This window comes from Oncorhynchus clarkii, chromosome 1, assembly GCF_045791955.1.
Source record: "Oncorhynchus clarkii lewisi isolate Uvic-CL-2024 chromosome 1, UVic_Ocla_1.0, whole genome shotgun sequence".
NCBI classification, from domain to species: Eukaryota; Metazoa; Chordata; class Actinopteri; order Salmoniformes; family Salmonidae; genus Oncorhynchus; species Oncorhynchus clarkii.
Genome location: NC_092147.1, coordinates 46,461,204 through 46,478,805, shown reverse-complemented (window position 1 = coordinate 46,478,805; position 17,602 = coordinate 46,461,204). Strand labels below are relative to the sequence as shown.

The following is a 17,602-nucleotide window of genomic DNA, read 5'->3' as shown; positions in this document are numbered from 1 at the left end:
GAAGTAGAGCACAGTATTTACCGTAGAGTATATTCAGTAGAGTACAGTAGGGTACAGTAAAGGAAAGTACAGTTCAGTACTACTGTACTCTACTGAATTAAACTCAACTATACTGTACTCTTCTTTGCTCTACTGTGCTATACTGAATTCAACTATACTGTACAGTACTCTAACACACTGTAAAAAAACATTTTTTTTAATAAATACAAATAAATTCCTCTCACCTCAAATGTTTTGTCATCCTGAAATGAATTGACCACATGAATGCCATCTCCTATAGAGGACACACATTTTTATCTTGACATTTTTACACCGTGACAACCAAACCAGTGAGACAACCAACCCCGGTCTCCCCTACTGTGTGTGGTCAAGTGCAGACTGCTCCTTGAAAGAGAAACTGGTGGTGGTGCACGCTCAGTCAGCTGGCAGTTAGCCTACAACTACAGAGTTCACAGGACACAAACTGGGTGGGTGGATTCAGCTTCCGTAACTGAAGACACGTTTTTTTTTTTTTTTAGTTTTCTCTTCTGTCTGAATTGATGTTTGCGCCTTGGACATCATGTCGCGCAGGAAGCAAGCTAAGCCTCAACATGTACAGTCGGATCATAATTCGTCTTTATTGGAAACCACCGGTAAGTTTGGGACAAGACTGTAGGTTTAATTGTCATTACTGTGCAATTGAAAATGAAATGTATGTCATTTAATAGTTGTGTGGAATTCTGTACTGAGTTCGGGGCAATGTTAGCCTGACATTAGAAGTTGAAATTGTAATTGTTTCATTGAGTGATGACTCACAACAGAGTCTTCACATGCAAGTTTTACCATACTAAATATGATTGTTAGTCCAATTGTCTGTATGTTTCATTGTTGTAGGTCTATTTATTAATGTAGACCTAATGATGCCCAAATAAAGTTTGAATAATGATCACGATTCAGTTTTCATGTCGGACATTGTGTTTATGCCCCTTTGAATTGAACAGAAACAATGTATTCTGAAAAGTCATTAGAGTTAATAGGTGTTACTGATTGGACTATCCTGAGTAAATACATCAAAATCAAATGACATTTTCAATATTTTATATAGGCAATAAATGATTTGGCTACATTAAATCATATTGAATTGATTAACTGAATTTCAAATTGATGAAAAAGGTGGGCAATTAGGCTACATGAGCAACATTATTATTCATTTTATTACTGTCCTTGTGATACTCTTAACTGAAATAATATTTATAGAGGAAAACGTGCCATTAGTGGCAGAGGTTTACCATGGAGTGGGGAGGGATCTGAACAAAATATCAGAGCTACTCCTCCATCCCCTTAGACAGGCAGTCTAAGGTGTCAGGCAGTTGTACCTGACACCTTTGTGAGTGTAATCTCTCCTAAGCTTGTAGATTTGGAAAAGCCTTGAGCTCTGAGACTAAAGGGTTCCCTTACATTATTTTATTACTGTTGATCGTAGGCAATTGCTGTATAACATACAGTTTAATAAGTGATTACCCAATGTCACTACAAGGGGTACAAGTGCATACAATAGCTGCTTTTCTCTTCCTTCCTTTTTCGCTATGGGTCAGTCAATGAGGTGGTGCTCTACAGAATATAGTAAATAAAGTCATAGAGTAGAGTGGGGTAAATGAAGCCATTTTTTTTACATTCAGCATCACTCAGTCAAGGGAAATATAATATTCTTTCTAACAAAGTTATTTACATATACAGTATTTCAGGATGTTGTGTATTCATGTAAACATTGTAAACATAGCTTGTCCAAAAATAGTGGTCTCTTGGCACGGGAAAGGGGTAAGTTAAGCCGCCTACAAATATCTGTACTGAATGAAATATTACCACTACCTTTTTAAAACCATGTCTATCTTTACTTCACAAACACTATTCAACACAATCACAATTGCTTTTTTTGTCCTTTAATCATTTGAATAATCTTTTCACACAAGCGTAACACCTAACAAACACTTTATACTTATTTTTTTTTTAACACTTTTAACATAGACCAGGCCTTGTTGTTACCTCATATCCCAGCGATAATGCCTTGCATTACACCTGGGAAGAAAACACTTATATTTGATGAACTTGCCATTGGCTCAACCATTGGCTCAACTTACCCCATGGCCATTGGCTCAACTTACCCCATGGCCATTGGCTCAACTTACCCCATGGCCATTGGCTCAACTTACCCCATGGCCATTGGTTCAACTTACCCCATGGTCATTGGCTCAACTTACCCCATGGCCATTGGCTCAACTTACCCCATGGCCATTGGCTCAACTTACCCCATGGCCATTGGCTCAACTTACCCCATGGCCATTGGCTCAACTTACCCCATGGCCATTGGCTCAACTTACCCCATGGTCATTGGCTCAACTTACCCCATGGTCATTGGTTCAACTTACCCCATGGTCATTGGCTCAACTTACCCCATGGCCATTGGCTCAACTTACCCCATGGCCATTGGCTCAACTTACCCCATGGTCATTGGCTCAACTTACCCCATGGTCATTGGCTCAACTTACCCCATGGTCATTGGCTCAACTTACCCCATGGCATTGGCTCAACTTACCCCATGGCATTGGCTCAACTTACCCCATGGCCATTGGCTCAACTTACCCCATGGCATTGACTCAACTTACCCCATGGCATTGGCTCAACTTACCCCATGGCCATTGGCTCAACTTACCCCATGGCCATTGGCTCAACTTACCTCAAAAGGCAAACATTTTGACTACATTAGCCCACACAGCTACAAGGATGCACTTTCACGCTAAGTTTAGGACCTCATATTAAAGCTTATAGAGAACAATCTTAAAATACATGTATCTACTTCGGGTTTAGATACAAGCATCATGAAACCTCTAACACAATAAATTCATTTGACTTGGTGAAAATCCATTTTTTGGACTTAACTTGCTTGTCACTTTTTCCATGTGGTTTAGTCCTTCACGGACTCCATGAAATTATCATCTCTTCCTAAGTACTTGGTCAAATTATTAATTTGGTGTATGGTTTCCTAGAAACAAGGGTGGCTCAACTTACCCCTTTGGCTCAACCTACTCCACTCTCCCCTAATATAAATTCTATATATAGTCATAGCTGCGGGATGTATGGGGTGCTGAGGATTCTGCAGCACCCCTAAAAAATCCTGATAAAAAAAACAATTTTTCAGCATCTCTGCTTTGGCAAAAAAAGGTGGTTGTAATATTAAGAACAGTATCTGGCAGGATTCAATAGTTGGAATTGTAAGAATTGTTTCCCTGTCCTTTCGCTGTGATTGTCATTCTAATGGAATCCAGAAAGAACAAAACTCTCAAAAGATGCAAAGTTATGGGCAAAGACACAAAACATCCACATCAAATTAAATATTTTTCTTGATCAAATAACATGGAAAACAACCTCTTTTTCTGCAGTATTAATTCACTATCCTTACAAACCACTTAATGCAAATGTACAGTACCAGTCAAGTGTTTTTCTTAATTTTTTTCTTTACAAATAATATTTTTGATTTTAGATTCTTCAAAGTAGCCACCCTTTGCCTTGATGACAGCTTTGCACACTCTTGGCATTATCTCAAGCAGCTTCACCTGTAATGCTTTTCAAACAGTCTTGAAGGAGTTCCCACATATGCTGAGCACTTGTTGGCTGCTTTTCCTTCACGCTGCGGTCCAACTAATCCCAAACCATCTCAATTGGGTTGAGGATGGGTAATTGTGGAGGCCAGGTCATCTGATGCAGCACTCCATCACTCTCATGCTTGGTTAAAAAGCCCTTACACAGCCTGGAGGTGTGTTGGGTCATTGTTCTGTTGAAAAACAAATGATAGTCCCACTAAGCGCTAACCAGACGGGTTGGAGTGTCACTGCAGAATGCTGTGGTAGCCATGCTCGTTAAGTGTGCCTTAAATTCTAACTAAATCCCACACAGTCACCAGCAAAGCACTCCCACACCATAACACCTCCTCCTCCATGCTTTACGGTGGGAAATACACACGAGGAGATAATCCGTTCAAACCCACACAGCGTATCACAAAGACACGGTGGTTGGAACCAAAAATCTCAAATTTCACCACACGTGGAGATCATCCGTTCACCTACTCTACTTGGCCCAAGCAAGTCTCTTCTTCTTATTGGTGTCCTTTAGTAGTGATTTCTTTGCAGCAAGTTGACCATGAAGGCCTGGTTCACACAGTCTCCTCTGAACAGTTGATGTTGAGATGTGTCTGTTACTTGAACTCTGTGAAGTCTGTTAACTGCAATCTGAGGTGCAGTTAACTCAAATTAACTTATCCTCTGCAGCAGAGGTAATGCTGGGTCTTTCTTTCCTGTGGCAGACGACATGAGAGACAGGTTCATCATAGCGGGTTTTGCAAATGCACTTGAAGAAACTTTCAAAATTCTTGAAGTTTTCCGGATTGGTCATGTCTTAAAACTGTCATTTCTCTTTGTTATTTGAGGTGTTCTTACCATAATATGGACTTGGTCTTTTACCAAATTGGGCTATCTTCTGTATACCACCCCTACATTGTCACAACACATTAAGAAGGAAAGAAATTCCGCAAATTCACTTTAACAAGGCACACCTGTTCATTTAAATGCATTCCAGGTGAGAGAATGCCAAGAGTGTACAAATATGTCATCAAGGCAAAGGGTGGCTACTTTGAAGATTCTCAAATATAAATATGTTTTGATTTGTTTAACTCTTTTTTTCTCTTTTGACTGTTACTGTACATTACTGTATTCTACATAGGCTGGTCATCTACGCTTGTACCTGTAGACTTTCCATCACCGTGAAGAAAAACAATGCACAATACAGTACTTTAGTACAATGAGACATCAAGCGGTTTGTGATGATGTGATGATGAGGCTCAGTTGGTATAGCATGGCACTTGCAATTCTAAATTCTAGAGTTGTGGGTTAATTTCCAACGGGGGACCAGCACGAAAATGTATGCACTCACTACTGTAAGTTGCAATGGATAAAGAATGAAAAGACCATTTCAGTTTTCACATAGAAAGAAGTTGCATTTGCAAAGTATTTCAAGAAACTGAAAAACATACATGAAGCAAGTATTTTTCTATTCCACAAGTATTATCAGATTAACTTTTTTGTACACTCAATTTGTAGACTCAATTTACAAATGCTGGTAAACACTGAAATCCATTAAATGTTTTTTTTTTCTTCACAAAAGTAGTACACTGGGCCTTTACTAGTCCTGTATTAGCGGACCGATATAGACATCTTCAGCGTGGGGGGACATACCCCTCACCCCCCTCCCCCTGGCATTTCTTTTTTTGCAGCATCCCTCCCCCCAAATACTTCCCACCGCTATGTATAACCCTTGTTTCCTTCTTGTCTATTTCAGGGGGCACACACCAGGGTATAGGGACTCCCCCCACCTTGGACTATTGTGCTCATGTCTGCAGTAGATGCTGTGCTGAGTTTGTTGAACTATCAGATCTGGAACGACATGTCAGGAATTGCTTTTCCAATCAGTTAGTCCTGATTGTCAATGACAATGAAGACCTAGTGTCGTCTGCTGAAATGTTCCCTCTAGCCTCGTCGCCCAGTACGCCAGGCGAAACAGTCAACAACTCTGAAATGGAAGAGTACAGTGATCTGTTGGAGGAGAAACCAGAGGGGAATGAAGACTCTATGGATGTTTCCAGAAGTAAGAGAAGCAATGGCCGGCTAGATAGCACCAGTAGCAGCCGGAGCAGCAGTACTGACAGCCTGACTGATATTGTCTCATGTTTCTCAGTTCTCCCAGTTTCACTACCTCAACCTGGCAACAAACTGTCGGAACAGCAGGGGACATTATCATGGTTCAACAGCAACGTCATCATTGAAAACCTAGAGAGCACTAAAGTGGCAGTGGCCCAGTTTTGCCAGCAGAGCCGATCGGACACCGGCTACAGTGGCAGCAGTAAGATGGCCGTCTCATCTCTGATGGAGAAACTCCTGGCTCTGCAGCTGCAACAGATCCACCAGTTGCAGCTGATGGATCAGATTTGTCACCAGGTCTTACTGTTTGCCTCCCAGAGGTCAGAGGAATCAGAGTCTCCAACACAGACACCCATCAGCTGCCCTCAGGGTAGTCTAGCATCAACGCAGGCCAGCCAGCTGACAACCCTCAGTTCTCATCTATCCCAGCAGCTAGCTGCAGCCACTGGGTTAGCCCACAGTCTCGCCACTCAGTCTGCCAGCATCAGTCACTTTAAACGATTAACAGCAACAGTACAGTTACCACAGAGCCCCCTTGGTAGCAGCATTGTGCACTCTAGCACCGAACCCTTACAAAGCATGGGTAAACTCATAGCTTCAGCAGTTAGCAAGCCCCACTCTAGAAAGAAGTACACTCATGCTAAAGGTCTGTACCCTCAACTAAATGTTTCAGCCCATACCAAAATGAACTCACCAGCACTTGGCACAGGTATCTTGCTAAACCCATCGAATAAACCATGTCTAACTCAGCCACCATCCAGCAATCAAACACTCTCGAGTGCTGGACCAAGCATTGGTGCAATTGTGGAGGATCTGAATTCTTTGATGGCATTAGCCCAACAAAGGAAAGACAAACCAACCAATGTGACTTCTTTAGAACGCAAAATGTCTTCTGAACGGGCTTACTTTAAACACAAATGCAGGTTTTGTGCTAAGGTATTTGGGAGTGACAGTGCCATGCAGATCCATTTGCGATCCCACACTGGGGAGAGGCCATACAAGTGCAACATCTGCGGGAATCGTTTCTCCACCCGTGGGAACTTGAAGGTACACTTCCAGCGGCACAAAGAGAGGTACCCTCAAATCCAGATGAACCCTTACCCTGTTCCAGAACACCTTGACAATATCCCAACCAGCACAGGAATCCCTTATGGTATGTCTATGCCACCACAAAAACCAGTTACATGCTGGCTGGAGAGTAAATCATCTCTAGCCACCTTGACTACTTCTGTTGGCCGGTTGCTCCCAACTGTATCACCCAACTTACCTTTTCTTATCAAGAAAGAGGAGCAGCCTGTTTCAATAACCACGCTTTCCAGTCCAGGCGTATGTGAATCATCTAGTGTGGTAAAGTCTACCAAGTGTGTTGACCTTGTAGAGCCTGGAAAAGTCCCCACCGTCCCCACCTTGAATCTAAAAAGAGAAGAGGTTAAACCCCCTTTGACCTTTGTCTCAAAGATGAGTTCGAGAAAAGAAGGATCAGCTGACTATATATCCGCTAACATCACTTCCATTAGCACAAATCCCATCAAGTTGGAGCAGTTCAAGATCAAACATCCCTTTGGAGGAGGAGTCCATGATCCCCTGCAGACATCAGAGACCTCAAAACTCCAGCAGCTAGTGGAGAACATTGACAAGAAGATTACGGACCTCAACGAGTGCATCATTTGCCACCGCATACTTAGTTGCCAGAGCGCCCTCAGGATGCACTACCGCACCCACACAGGAGAGCGGCCCTTCAGATGTAAAGTGTGCGGACGGGCGTTCTCTACCAAAGGGAATCTGAAGACGCACCATGCAGTTCATCGTGCCACGCCGCCACTGAGGGTCCAGCACTCCTGTCCCATATGCCAGAGGAAGTTCACCAACGCTGTTGTCCTACAGCAGCATATTCATATGCACATGGGTGGCCAGATTCCCAACACCCCTCTCTCTGAACAGAGCTACCCAAAGTCAATGGAGTCTGGCAGAGGTTCAGTGGATGAAAGGAAATTAGAAGAGTTAGAGAACCTTTCTGATGATGATATGGACTTCAATGACTGTGGGATTGCAGGTATGTCCAGGTTTATTAACTCCTTATCTGGCAGCTTGTCTCCTTCTGATAGTACAGGAGCAGGCTCCTTTGATGCCCAGAAGAAACTCAACTATCTTAGGCCAGTGGATGAGATGCAGGTCAGCTGGTTTAAGACAAAGGGACTGGCTAAAGAGGATCAATATGCCTATGAATCATCATCTCTTTGCGGTGACCGAAGTGATGGGAGACTTGCTGTTTCTGAGAATACAGCTGCAAAGCACTTTTTTTCCCCAGGCGAGAGTGTTCCAGTACGTTCTAGCCCCACAAGCTGTGAGGAAAGGTACCAGAATGGTTTATCCCAGGCACATATCAATCCAAGCCCTCTGCAATTCACTGACACTGGCATGGCATCTCTTCACCACCTAAAATCTTTAAACCCACTAACGAATCCCACTAATATGGTCCACACATTCTGTGAACAACGAGGCATTTTTAAGAACACTGCATGCAATATTTGCAGCAAGACATTTGCCTGCCAAAGTGCCTTGGATATCCATTATCGAAGCCATACCAAGGAGAGACCCTTCATTTGCACAGGGTGCAACAGAGGGTTCTCCACTAAGGGGAACCTCAAGCAGCACATGCTAACCCATCAGATGAGGGACCTGCCATCCCAGTTGTTTGAGCCCTCCATTCCCAGCCTTGCTTCCAGCCCCAATTCCTCTGCAAATCCTCTGGCCTCCCAAATGATTAAGCCAGAAGTTAACAGTTTCCTGGGTAGCGTCCCCTATGGGGAAACAAGGGATCTTCAAGGCATTTTGAGTTTGAGGATGTCCTCAGCCTCCTCCTCCCCAGCGCTCGCTGCCCTGCCACCTCGACGAACTCCCAAGCAGCATTACTGCCACACTTGTGGGAAAACCTTCTCTTCCTCCAGCGCCTTGCAAATCCACGAGAGGACTCACACTGGGGAGAAGCCGTTCGCTTGCACTGTCTGTGGTCGGGCATTCACCACCAAAGGAAATCTGAAGGTACGTTCCACTTTTGCATTTACAAGATAGGGTTTAGACTGATTGACTAGCAAAAAAAATGTCAAAACTGTGTTTTTTGGGCATTGTTTCATTCATTAGTGCTGCAGAATTAACCAAAATGTAGCTTATTTTTCAGTTTTTAAACAGCTAATTGACCGACATCGGTTCAATTATTTGAATGCCATTTTCAATTCATATTTGCTCTGTGAGCTCCTAGTGCAGTTTCTGTAGAGATAAATCAGATCAAGCCTGAACTGTGCGATGTAGTAGGGAGTTGTAGTTTCCAACAGGCCAATATTCCACATAGTTTAGCTCAGAAAACGTGGTAATTAACTACAATGACCATATTCCATAGTCTATGCAGAGCAAGACATTGAGACTGAGAGAAGAGAAAATTAGCGATTGAGAGGGATAGAAAGCAGTTAATTCACAAGACTAAAAATACATGATCTAATGGCTTGTTCACACTTCAGGCCTTCATGCTCAAGTCAGTTGTGTTATCAAATCCATTTTGGAATACTGTCTGTCCAAACAGTAAGAGACAAGTAACCCCATCGGATTTGTGTGTTCAGACAGCAGTCATTTGCTGACACGACTATGCTAGTTGTCATAGTAATGGCAGGTGTGTGCACTGAGGTGTAGGCTGATTGGTGGTGGTGCTCAGGCTTCCTATCACTAGGAAGTTATGTAGCAAGCTAAGGTGACAACAATGCCTGCCATGGACGTTTCCCAGTTGCTTTGGATGTTCAAAATCATAGTGTAGGAACACTTTTAAAGCCTCGAAGGATAAGATGATACAACTTTTCAAAAGTCCTTTTTGGCTAGCCAGGGCAGTCAACTGCTTTAACTTTCTATCACATTCACTCATTTGTTTGTAAATCCTGAACAAGCTAAATAGGTACCACATGTTCTTGTCAAACTGTCAACAGAGTAGTTAGCAAGCAATGAGATATGCCAAATAACAGTCTAAAAAAAACACTCGCGGGCAAACAAATTAGATTTGACTGTTACAGACACATGTCACATGGGCAGGAATCAGATTTGTATCTGACTTCAAACCACCTACGGAGGTCTCAACATCCCAGAATAAAAATCTTGCGCCAGCTCCTCAATTCAGTTTTTGGGGAGATGTATGAGAAAATATACTAAAACGGGGAGCGGAAGCAGGGCGGTTGCTCCACCCCCCTCGCTCTGCAAGTTTTGGTCAATGCTATGGGCCAAATGTCCCCTCCCCTTTCCAATTTCAAAAGGTGCTCACACCTGCTAAATCGTGGGAGATTAAGTATATCGAATCATTACACTGTGATATTTGTCTTCATAAAAGGAGTGTAACTCACCATTGCTCTCTTCCTCATGTAGGTCCATATGGGAACTCACATGTGGAGTAGTGCCCCCACCAGGCGAGGACGCAGACTGTCTGTGGACGGACCATTGATGTTTATGGGAACCCATCCTGTGAAGCTATCAGAGCCAATTCAGAGGCCAGACATTAGGGCCAGTAATGGAGACTCCTTTAGTCTCTGGAACCACTGTACAGACTCCTTCTCTAAGAATTTGGCCTTGAGGACCAATGATATCTCAGTCATCCAGAACGGAGGCGGGCCTTACCTCTCTGGACCAATGGGGCATGGGGCCAGCTCACCCAAAGGGAGTGTAAATGTTGGTCTAGACAAATTTCCCAGTACAGAACACAATGCTTCTTTGACGCTGCCTGGGGAAAATGATACAGAAAGAGCGACTTACTTCCGTTTCACTCATTTGATGGAGGAGAGGAAGGAAATGATTGCCAATTAAAGAGACTGTGTATTATTTTAGGGAGAGGGAAGGCTGCTGTTGTTGATGGACTAGAGCTTTCTTCTTTGAAGGAAATTAACTGCGATGTTGGAATAGACTGAGTTTCTTTGAGTTTGTGTATAAATGATAATAACCTTATTTGGAGTCAAGTGTCTAGTAAAGTCTCCCTGCTTTTCAGTGTGCTTATTAGAGTTTGACTGTTTTTTATGACCTATTTACATGGGTAAAATAGCCTATTGGTTGTGTAATTATGCTTAATGTTACAGTTTTATAATTCTAATAGAATTTTGAGGTGTTGATTATGTTATTGAAGAGGAATTCACTTGTAACATACTTTGTCATATCTTTGTGAAACACATGGATATATAATTGATGTGTCAATATCAATGTACTAATATACTTTATACATCGGGTGGGTCTAATCCTGAATGCTGATTGGTTAAAACCGTATTCCAGACGGTGTCTATTCCACAAGTTACCACTGGCTAAATCTATGATGTTAAAATGCCTATTTACTCTCTTCCATCTGTCTACACAATCCACTGTCTCATCAGCCCAGCCAGGCAATTTATAAACTCGATCTCCACTATAAAAAGTATCTAGACATTATCTCACATTTCTTTTAGACTAACATTTAGTTTTCAACAGCTGAGATTTGTGTCAGTATAAACTCTCTCAACGTTTACAACATTGTTTCAATATTCAAATTCGATCTCCAGCTGTCCCATAGTAATGAACGTTTTGGGACGTAACAAATAGGCAGCAGCATTTCTCATCCAGTCGAAATCATAATTTTTATGGATATATAAAAAGAAATGTCAATTGAAAAAAGGTAAAACGAAACAAAGTGCAGCTAGTTTGCAGTATTTCCAGCTTCAGTTTGAAGTGATTGTGTTAGCTGTGTTGTTGGCTAGCTCCTCAGAACAACAGTGTCCTGACGTGAGAGCACATTTTCTAAGGCAGGTGAAATAGTGCATCATTAGCTCATTGTTATGGATGTATCCAAATAAAGGTCACTAGAAAACAGCTTAAACAAATGCAAATGTGGCTACTGTTGTTATTCTGGCTGCACTGTTTGACAGGACTGTAAGTTAGCAGTATGGCAATGGAACATTACAAAAAATGAATGACTGGGACACGTCCATAGATGTAGAACAAAAAGACTGAACGACTGGGTCGCATCTCTGGCAACCGAACCGATAGGACGGATGACCAACCGGCTTCGGTAGCAACCCTAGATTTGTGTCAGGACTATATCTTGTGGTAGGATGAAATAGTATTAATAAATTAATCAAAATAAAGTTCATGAAAATATGTCAACCATTATTTGAATATGTTGGTAACCCGTTGTATAAAAGTGATATAAAATACTTATTTTCCACCATAATATGCAAATAAATTCATTAAAAATCCTACAATGTGATTTTCTTGATTTTTTTCTCATTTTGTCTGTCATAGTTGAAGTGTATCTATGATGAAAATTACAGGCCTCTCTCATCTTTTTAAGTGGGAGAACTTGCACAATTTTTTATTTATTTATTTTTTAATATTTTTATTTCACCTTTATTTAACCAGGTTGGCTAGTTGAGAACAAGTTCTCATTTGCAACTGCGACCTGGCCAAGATAAAGCATAGCAGTGTGAACAGACAACACAGAGTTACACATGGAGTAAACAATTAACAAGTCAATAACACAGTAGAAAAAAATAGAGTCTATATACATTGTGTGCAAAAGGCATGAGGAGGTAGGCGAATAGTTACAATTTTGCAGATTAACACTGGAGTGATAAATGATCAGATGGTCATGTACAGGTAGAGATATTGGTGTGCAAAAGAGCAGAAAAGTAAATAAAAAAAAACAGTATGGGGATGAGGTAGGTAAAATTGGGTGGGCTATTTACCGATCGGTTAGCTGCTCAGATAGCAGATGTTTGAAGTTGGTGAGGGAGATAAAAGTCTCCAACTTCAGCGATTTTTGCAATTCGTTCCAGTCACAGGCAGCAGAGAACTGGAACGAAAGGCGGCCAAATGAGGTGTTGGCTTTAGGGATGATCAGTGAGATACACCTGCTGGAGCGCGTGCTACGGGTGGCTGACTAAATACTTTTTTGCCCCACTGTATGTACTCTATATATGAACCAATAAAGTAATTTGTTTCTGTTCTGAGGTGTTTAGTCACCTTATTCAGCATTCAAGTGTGTATGCTCTCTGCTGATGATACAATTTGTTGATTTGATATGACATATCAATTTCCAGCTAACAGCTAATGGAGATATGCTACTCTGTTGTGTACTACACCTTGTCACATTTAAATGGAGACGGTGTCAGTCACCTAGGGATATCATGTGTGTTTATCTTGAAAGCTTTACTCAACAATGTCAAGCTATTGCTGTTACACTATCATGTTGTCAATTTTGTCAGTGTTTTAACAAAGACCAATAAGCACATTTTGGCTTTTCAAACAAGTTTAATTTCACATGAAAAGTTTTTCATTTTGTATATTTATTTTCATGTTGCATCACTAATTCACAAAATTAACATTTGAGTTAGGAGTCAGTACTTTTGTCTCCTGTTTTACTCTAGGGAGTAAATCTGATTCCTGCTGGTTGTGAAACACTACCCCTATCTAGCCTGTATGGCTGTAGCAGTATCCCGGCTTAACAAATGCACAACACCTCTGACTCATAATGGCCACTAATATGTCCATTGACGGTAACCACATTCATCCCACATATCAAATCCCCTGTGAAAGAGACATGGTCCCTGTGCTGTCACAACCTATTATACATATCTGCCCAGCTGACAGGGCCGAAACCTTAAACCAGCTCTTCGCCATTAGCATTAGAACATGAGTAATCAACTGGAATGAACCATTACAGAGCCCAAAACAAAGGCCAGTTGGTCCGAAGCTTTTCAAAGATACATATCTGATAGAGACAGATGAATGTCACGCACACGCACGCGCACATGCGCACGCACACAGTCTTGTACAGCTAACCTTGTGGGGACACACAATTCCGTCCCCTTCAAAATCCTATTTTCCCTAACCCCTAACCCTAAACCTAACCCATACTCTTACCCTTACATTAACCAAAACCTAACCCTAACCCTAACCCTAACCCTAACCCAAAAACCTAACCTTAACACAAACCCTAAACATAACCCTAGCTCCTAACTGTTATGTATGGTACGAAGTGCTGTTAGTCGTACTGTACGTTGTTATGGTTTACGACAGTGTACTGCTTTACGGGTGAATGGGTTGTCAGAATGAGTGGCAAATGTCATTAAACCACAGAGTGATGTACAATGTGAAACTGTGCAGATGTGCATTCTTTGACCGATAAGCTAGAGATAACACAAACCCTAAACCTAAAACTAACCCTAGCTCCTAACCCTAACCCTTAACCTAATTCTAACCCAAACACTAATTCTAACCTTGACCCTAAACCCCCTAGAAATAGCATAATGTGCCCAGTTGGTCAAAACAAATGTTGTTTACTATTCTTGTGGACACACACACACTATAAACTTTGTTTACGTGTGTTATCACTTGAGAGGTAACGTGTGCAGTGGTGGAAAAAGTACCCAATTGTCAATCTTGAGTAGAAGTAAAGATACCTTAATAGACAATTACTCAAGTAAAAGTGAAAGTCACTCAGTAAAATGCTACTTGAGTAAAAGTCTAAAAGTATTTGGTTTTAAATATATCAAAAGTAAATGGAAGTGCTAAAATATACTTAAGTATCAAAAGTAAAAGTATAAATAATTTCACATTCCTTACATTAAGCAAACCAGACGACACAATTTGTCTTGTTTACGGATAGCCAGGGGCACACGCCAAAACTCAGACATAATGTACAAATTAAGCATTTGTGTTTAGTGAGTTCGCAAGATCAGATGCAGTAGGGATGGGCATGGATGTTCTCTTTATAAGTGAGTGAATTTGACAATTTTCCTGACCTGCTAATCATTCGAAATGTAACAAGTACTTTTGGGTGTCAGAGAAAATGTATGGAGTAAAAAGTACATTATTTTCTTTAGGAATGTAGTTAGGTAAAACTTGTCAAAAATATAAATAGTAAAGTACCCTAGTAAAGTCGAACAAAATAACTACTTAAGTAGTACTTTAAAGTATTTTTACGTAAGTACTTTACACCACTGAATGTGTGTTGAATCATTTGAATCACATGGGAATGGTATTTTCTAGTTCTGAGAAAATAGATACTGGCAAGTTGAATATGTATTGTCAGACTGAGTTTGCCCTTGATGGACATGTTGACTTGGCTGACAAATAACAGACAAAAAGTTATTTGTTGGTTAAAATGTTGAATGTACATGACAACACACATAAAATCTCTGGTGATATCAGTCTAACAAATGAGTGGTTTGTATGGGTGTGAGTGAGTGCATTAGCTTTTACAGTGTTTTACAGTGTTGACTCGTTCCACAATAGAAACATCGAATTCTCTGGAGAGTCACCAAATGCATTCCAAAATGATTAGACCTCTGTCCAGGGTTATTATTATTGAAATATGTACAGTGTTTTTCAGAATACATTGTAGAGAATCAGACAGAGGAGCAAGTGAGGTGGGAGTGAGAGGCTGTACACAATGAATTCAACAGCTTACTTTTTAAACTCATCACAGGCAAACAAACGTGCTTTTCTAATCATTGCATATTTCACTTCAAAACTGCCGAGGTCAGCATGCTGTTTGCAAGATGGCATTTCCTTTGTACGCATTTGAACAGTGATCCTCACACTTTTGTTACAATGACAATGGAAATATTCAATAATAGAAGACCTGCCAAATCTCCGGCGGGGCGAAAATCTATCCCCCCCTCCACCGAACCAGAGCGTTGATAACATTGTGATTATGCCTTTGTGTCTATCTGACGTGCCTATTGCACAGATCATTTCTGATCATAAACGTGCATGGGTCAACTGTTTCACGGTGACCCACCGGCCGGCCGACTCCATTTGTGCCTGTGTTTCTAGAGACAGGTTGGGAGCAGGCAGCTTTAGCCTGAATCCATCTGTCTACATCAACCCTCTGATAGCTCACAGCCCATAGCTGGCTTAGTGCTGTAGCCTAGTACTGTATCAATGTCACTTTGACAAGAATTGCCATGTTATCTGAATAGAGTTATAGGTCCCACTTCAAATAAACTTCAACTCGTAAAGGCCATATAGGCATTAGTGGTCTATGAAGGTTTGTGAAGGCTTGAAAGTCGTTATTTGTTGAAAGTGTGATCATAAGGGTTGTTCCATACTAATAATAATCAGTTATTTACAATTTGCATTTGTCCACAGATCACCTCGCGTATGAAATATTTTATGAATAAAGCAGTTGGGATATACTAAGCTAAAATATGGAATTATTTTAAGGTGGTCATACCATGGCTCGTTTAGCTATTTGATTTGGAATTTTATGACCTCTGTAGGTATATTAAAAAAAATTATAAAACAATTATTGATATTGTATTTGGCCTTTACTGCTATAGCCCACAGAAACGCATTGAATAACAGATTAATAAATGCCAAAACATACAATCAAAAATAATTCTTAAGGATTAAGGTTTAGATGTGTCTGTCCTAAATCTAGGAAAGAAAGCTCACGAATTATAAAAAAAAAAACATTTATGACACATATTTGACCCCTTTTTGGGGGGCACAAAAGAAAACTGCTTCCATTCTTCCATTCATTTTTTAAAACCGGTACTCGGTTAACTTCAGATGAGTTCCGTGACACTTGTGGGGTCGTACAACAAAATGGAGAATACCATCGTGTTCGTGAGAGTCTCATCTCACCGTTCGAATGCTACACATGTTTTTTTGTGGGAAGACTGATCTTTGGGATGTTTCCTTGTCTCACAAACAGTGCTGTAGCTCTGCCACTTTCAACCGCAGATGCGGAAGACCGACATAGGCGGATGAGGTGGATTGAAACAGCAGATAAACGTTAACATAATCTTTCAAGTCTGCTTGATTCACAGGTATGTATATATCATTCCCTCCCTGAATCAATACAACCACATTGTAGATTTGCTTAGTTAACACTAACAGTGATAAATAGCATTGTGTCGATAAATCTCTCTCTGTCATCACTCATTCTGTAAAATCATTCATATTCTGACAATCTCTGAAACGGACTTAGATATACCTTTGATGATACAGTGGTAGCAATACATGGTTAGAAGATCTAAAGAAAATACAGAAATACCAAAGGTGGAGGTATGGCAGTTTATATTCAGAACCACATTCCTGTAAACCTTAGAGAGGATCTCATGTTAAATACTGTTGAAGTAATATGGCTACAGGTTCATCTGCCTCACCTAAAGCCCATTCTGATAGGAAGCTGCTATAGACCACCAAGTGCTAACAGTCAGTATCTGGATAACGTGTGAAATGCTTGATAATGTATGTGATATCAATAGAGAGGAATATTTTCTGGGTGATTTAAATATTGAATGGCTTTCATCAGGCTGCCCACTCAAGAGAAAGCTTCAAACTGTAACTAGTGCCTGCAATCTGGTTCAGGTTATCAATCAACAAAGGGTAATTACAAACAGCACAGGAATGAAATCATCAACATGTACTGATCATCACAAACGCTGCATAAATGTGTTTGAAAGCAGTATCCAGATCCTTCGGATGTAGTGATCACAATATAGTAGCCATATCAGTTCCAAATACTGGGCCTAATATAGTGTTTAAAAGGTCACACAATACGTTTTGTAGTGATTCCTATGATGTTGATGTAAAGATTATGTGTTGGTCCGTGGTGTGTAATGACGAGCAACCAAACGCTGCACTTGACACATTTATGAAATTGCTTATCCCAGTTACTAATAAACATGCACCCATTAAGAAAATGACTGTAAAAACTGTTAAATTCCTGTGGATTGATAAGGAATTGAAAAATGGTATGGTTGAGAGGGATGAGGCAAAATAAATGGTAAATAGGTCTGGCTGTACAACCAATTGGCAAACGTACTGCAAATTGAGAAATCATGCTAGTCGCACTGAATAAAAAGAAGAAA

General features: G+C 40.8%; 1 protein-coding gene across 1 annotated transcript; it reads left to right on the top strand.

Moving 5' to 3' along the window:
• Positions 1–559: 559 nt before the first annotated feature.
• On the top strand, positions 560–10,562 carry LOC139416396 (sal-like protein 1). The gene is made up of 3 exons (XM_071164976.1): positions 560–632; positions 5,368–8,768; positions 10,128–10,562. Exons 1-3 carry the CDS (start codon positions 560–562, stop codon positions 10,560–10,562), a joined length of 3,909 nt encoding a protein of 1,302 aa, XP_071021077.1.
• Positions 10,563–17,602: the final 7,040 nt, after the last annotated feature.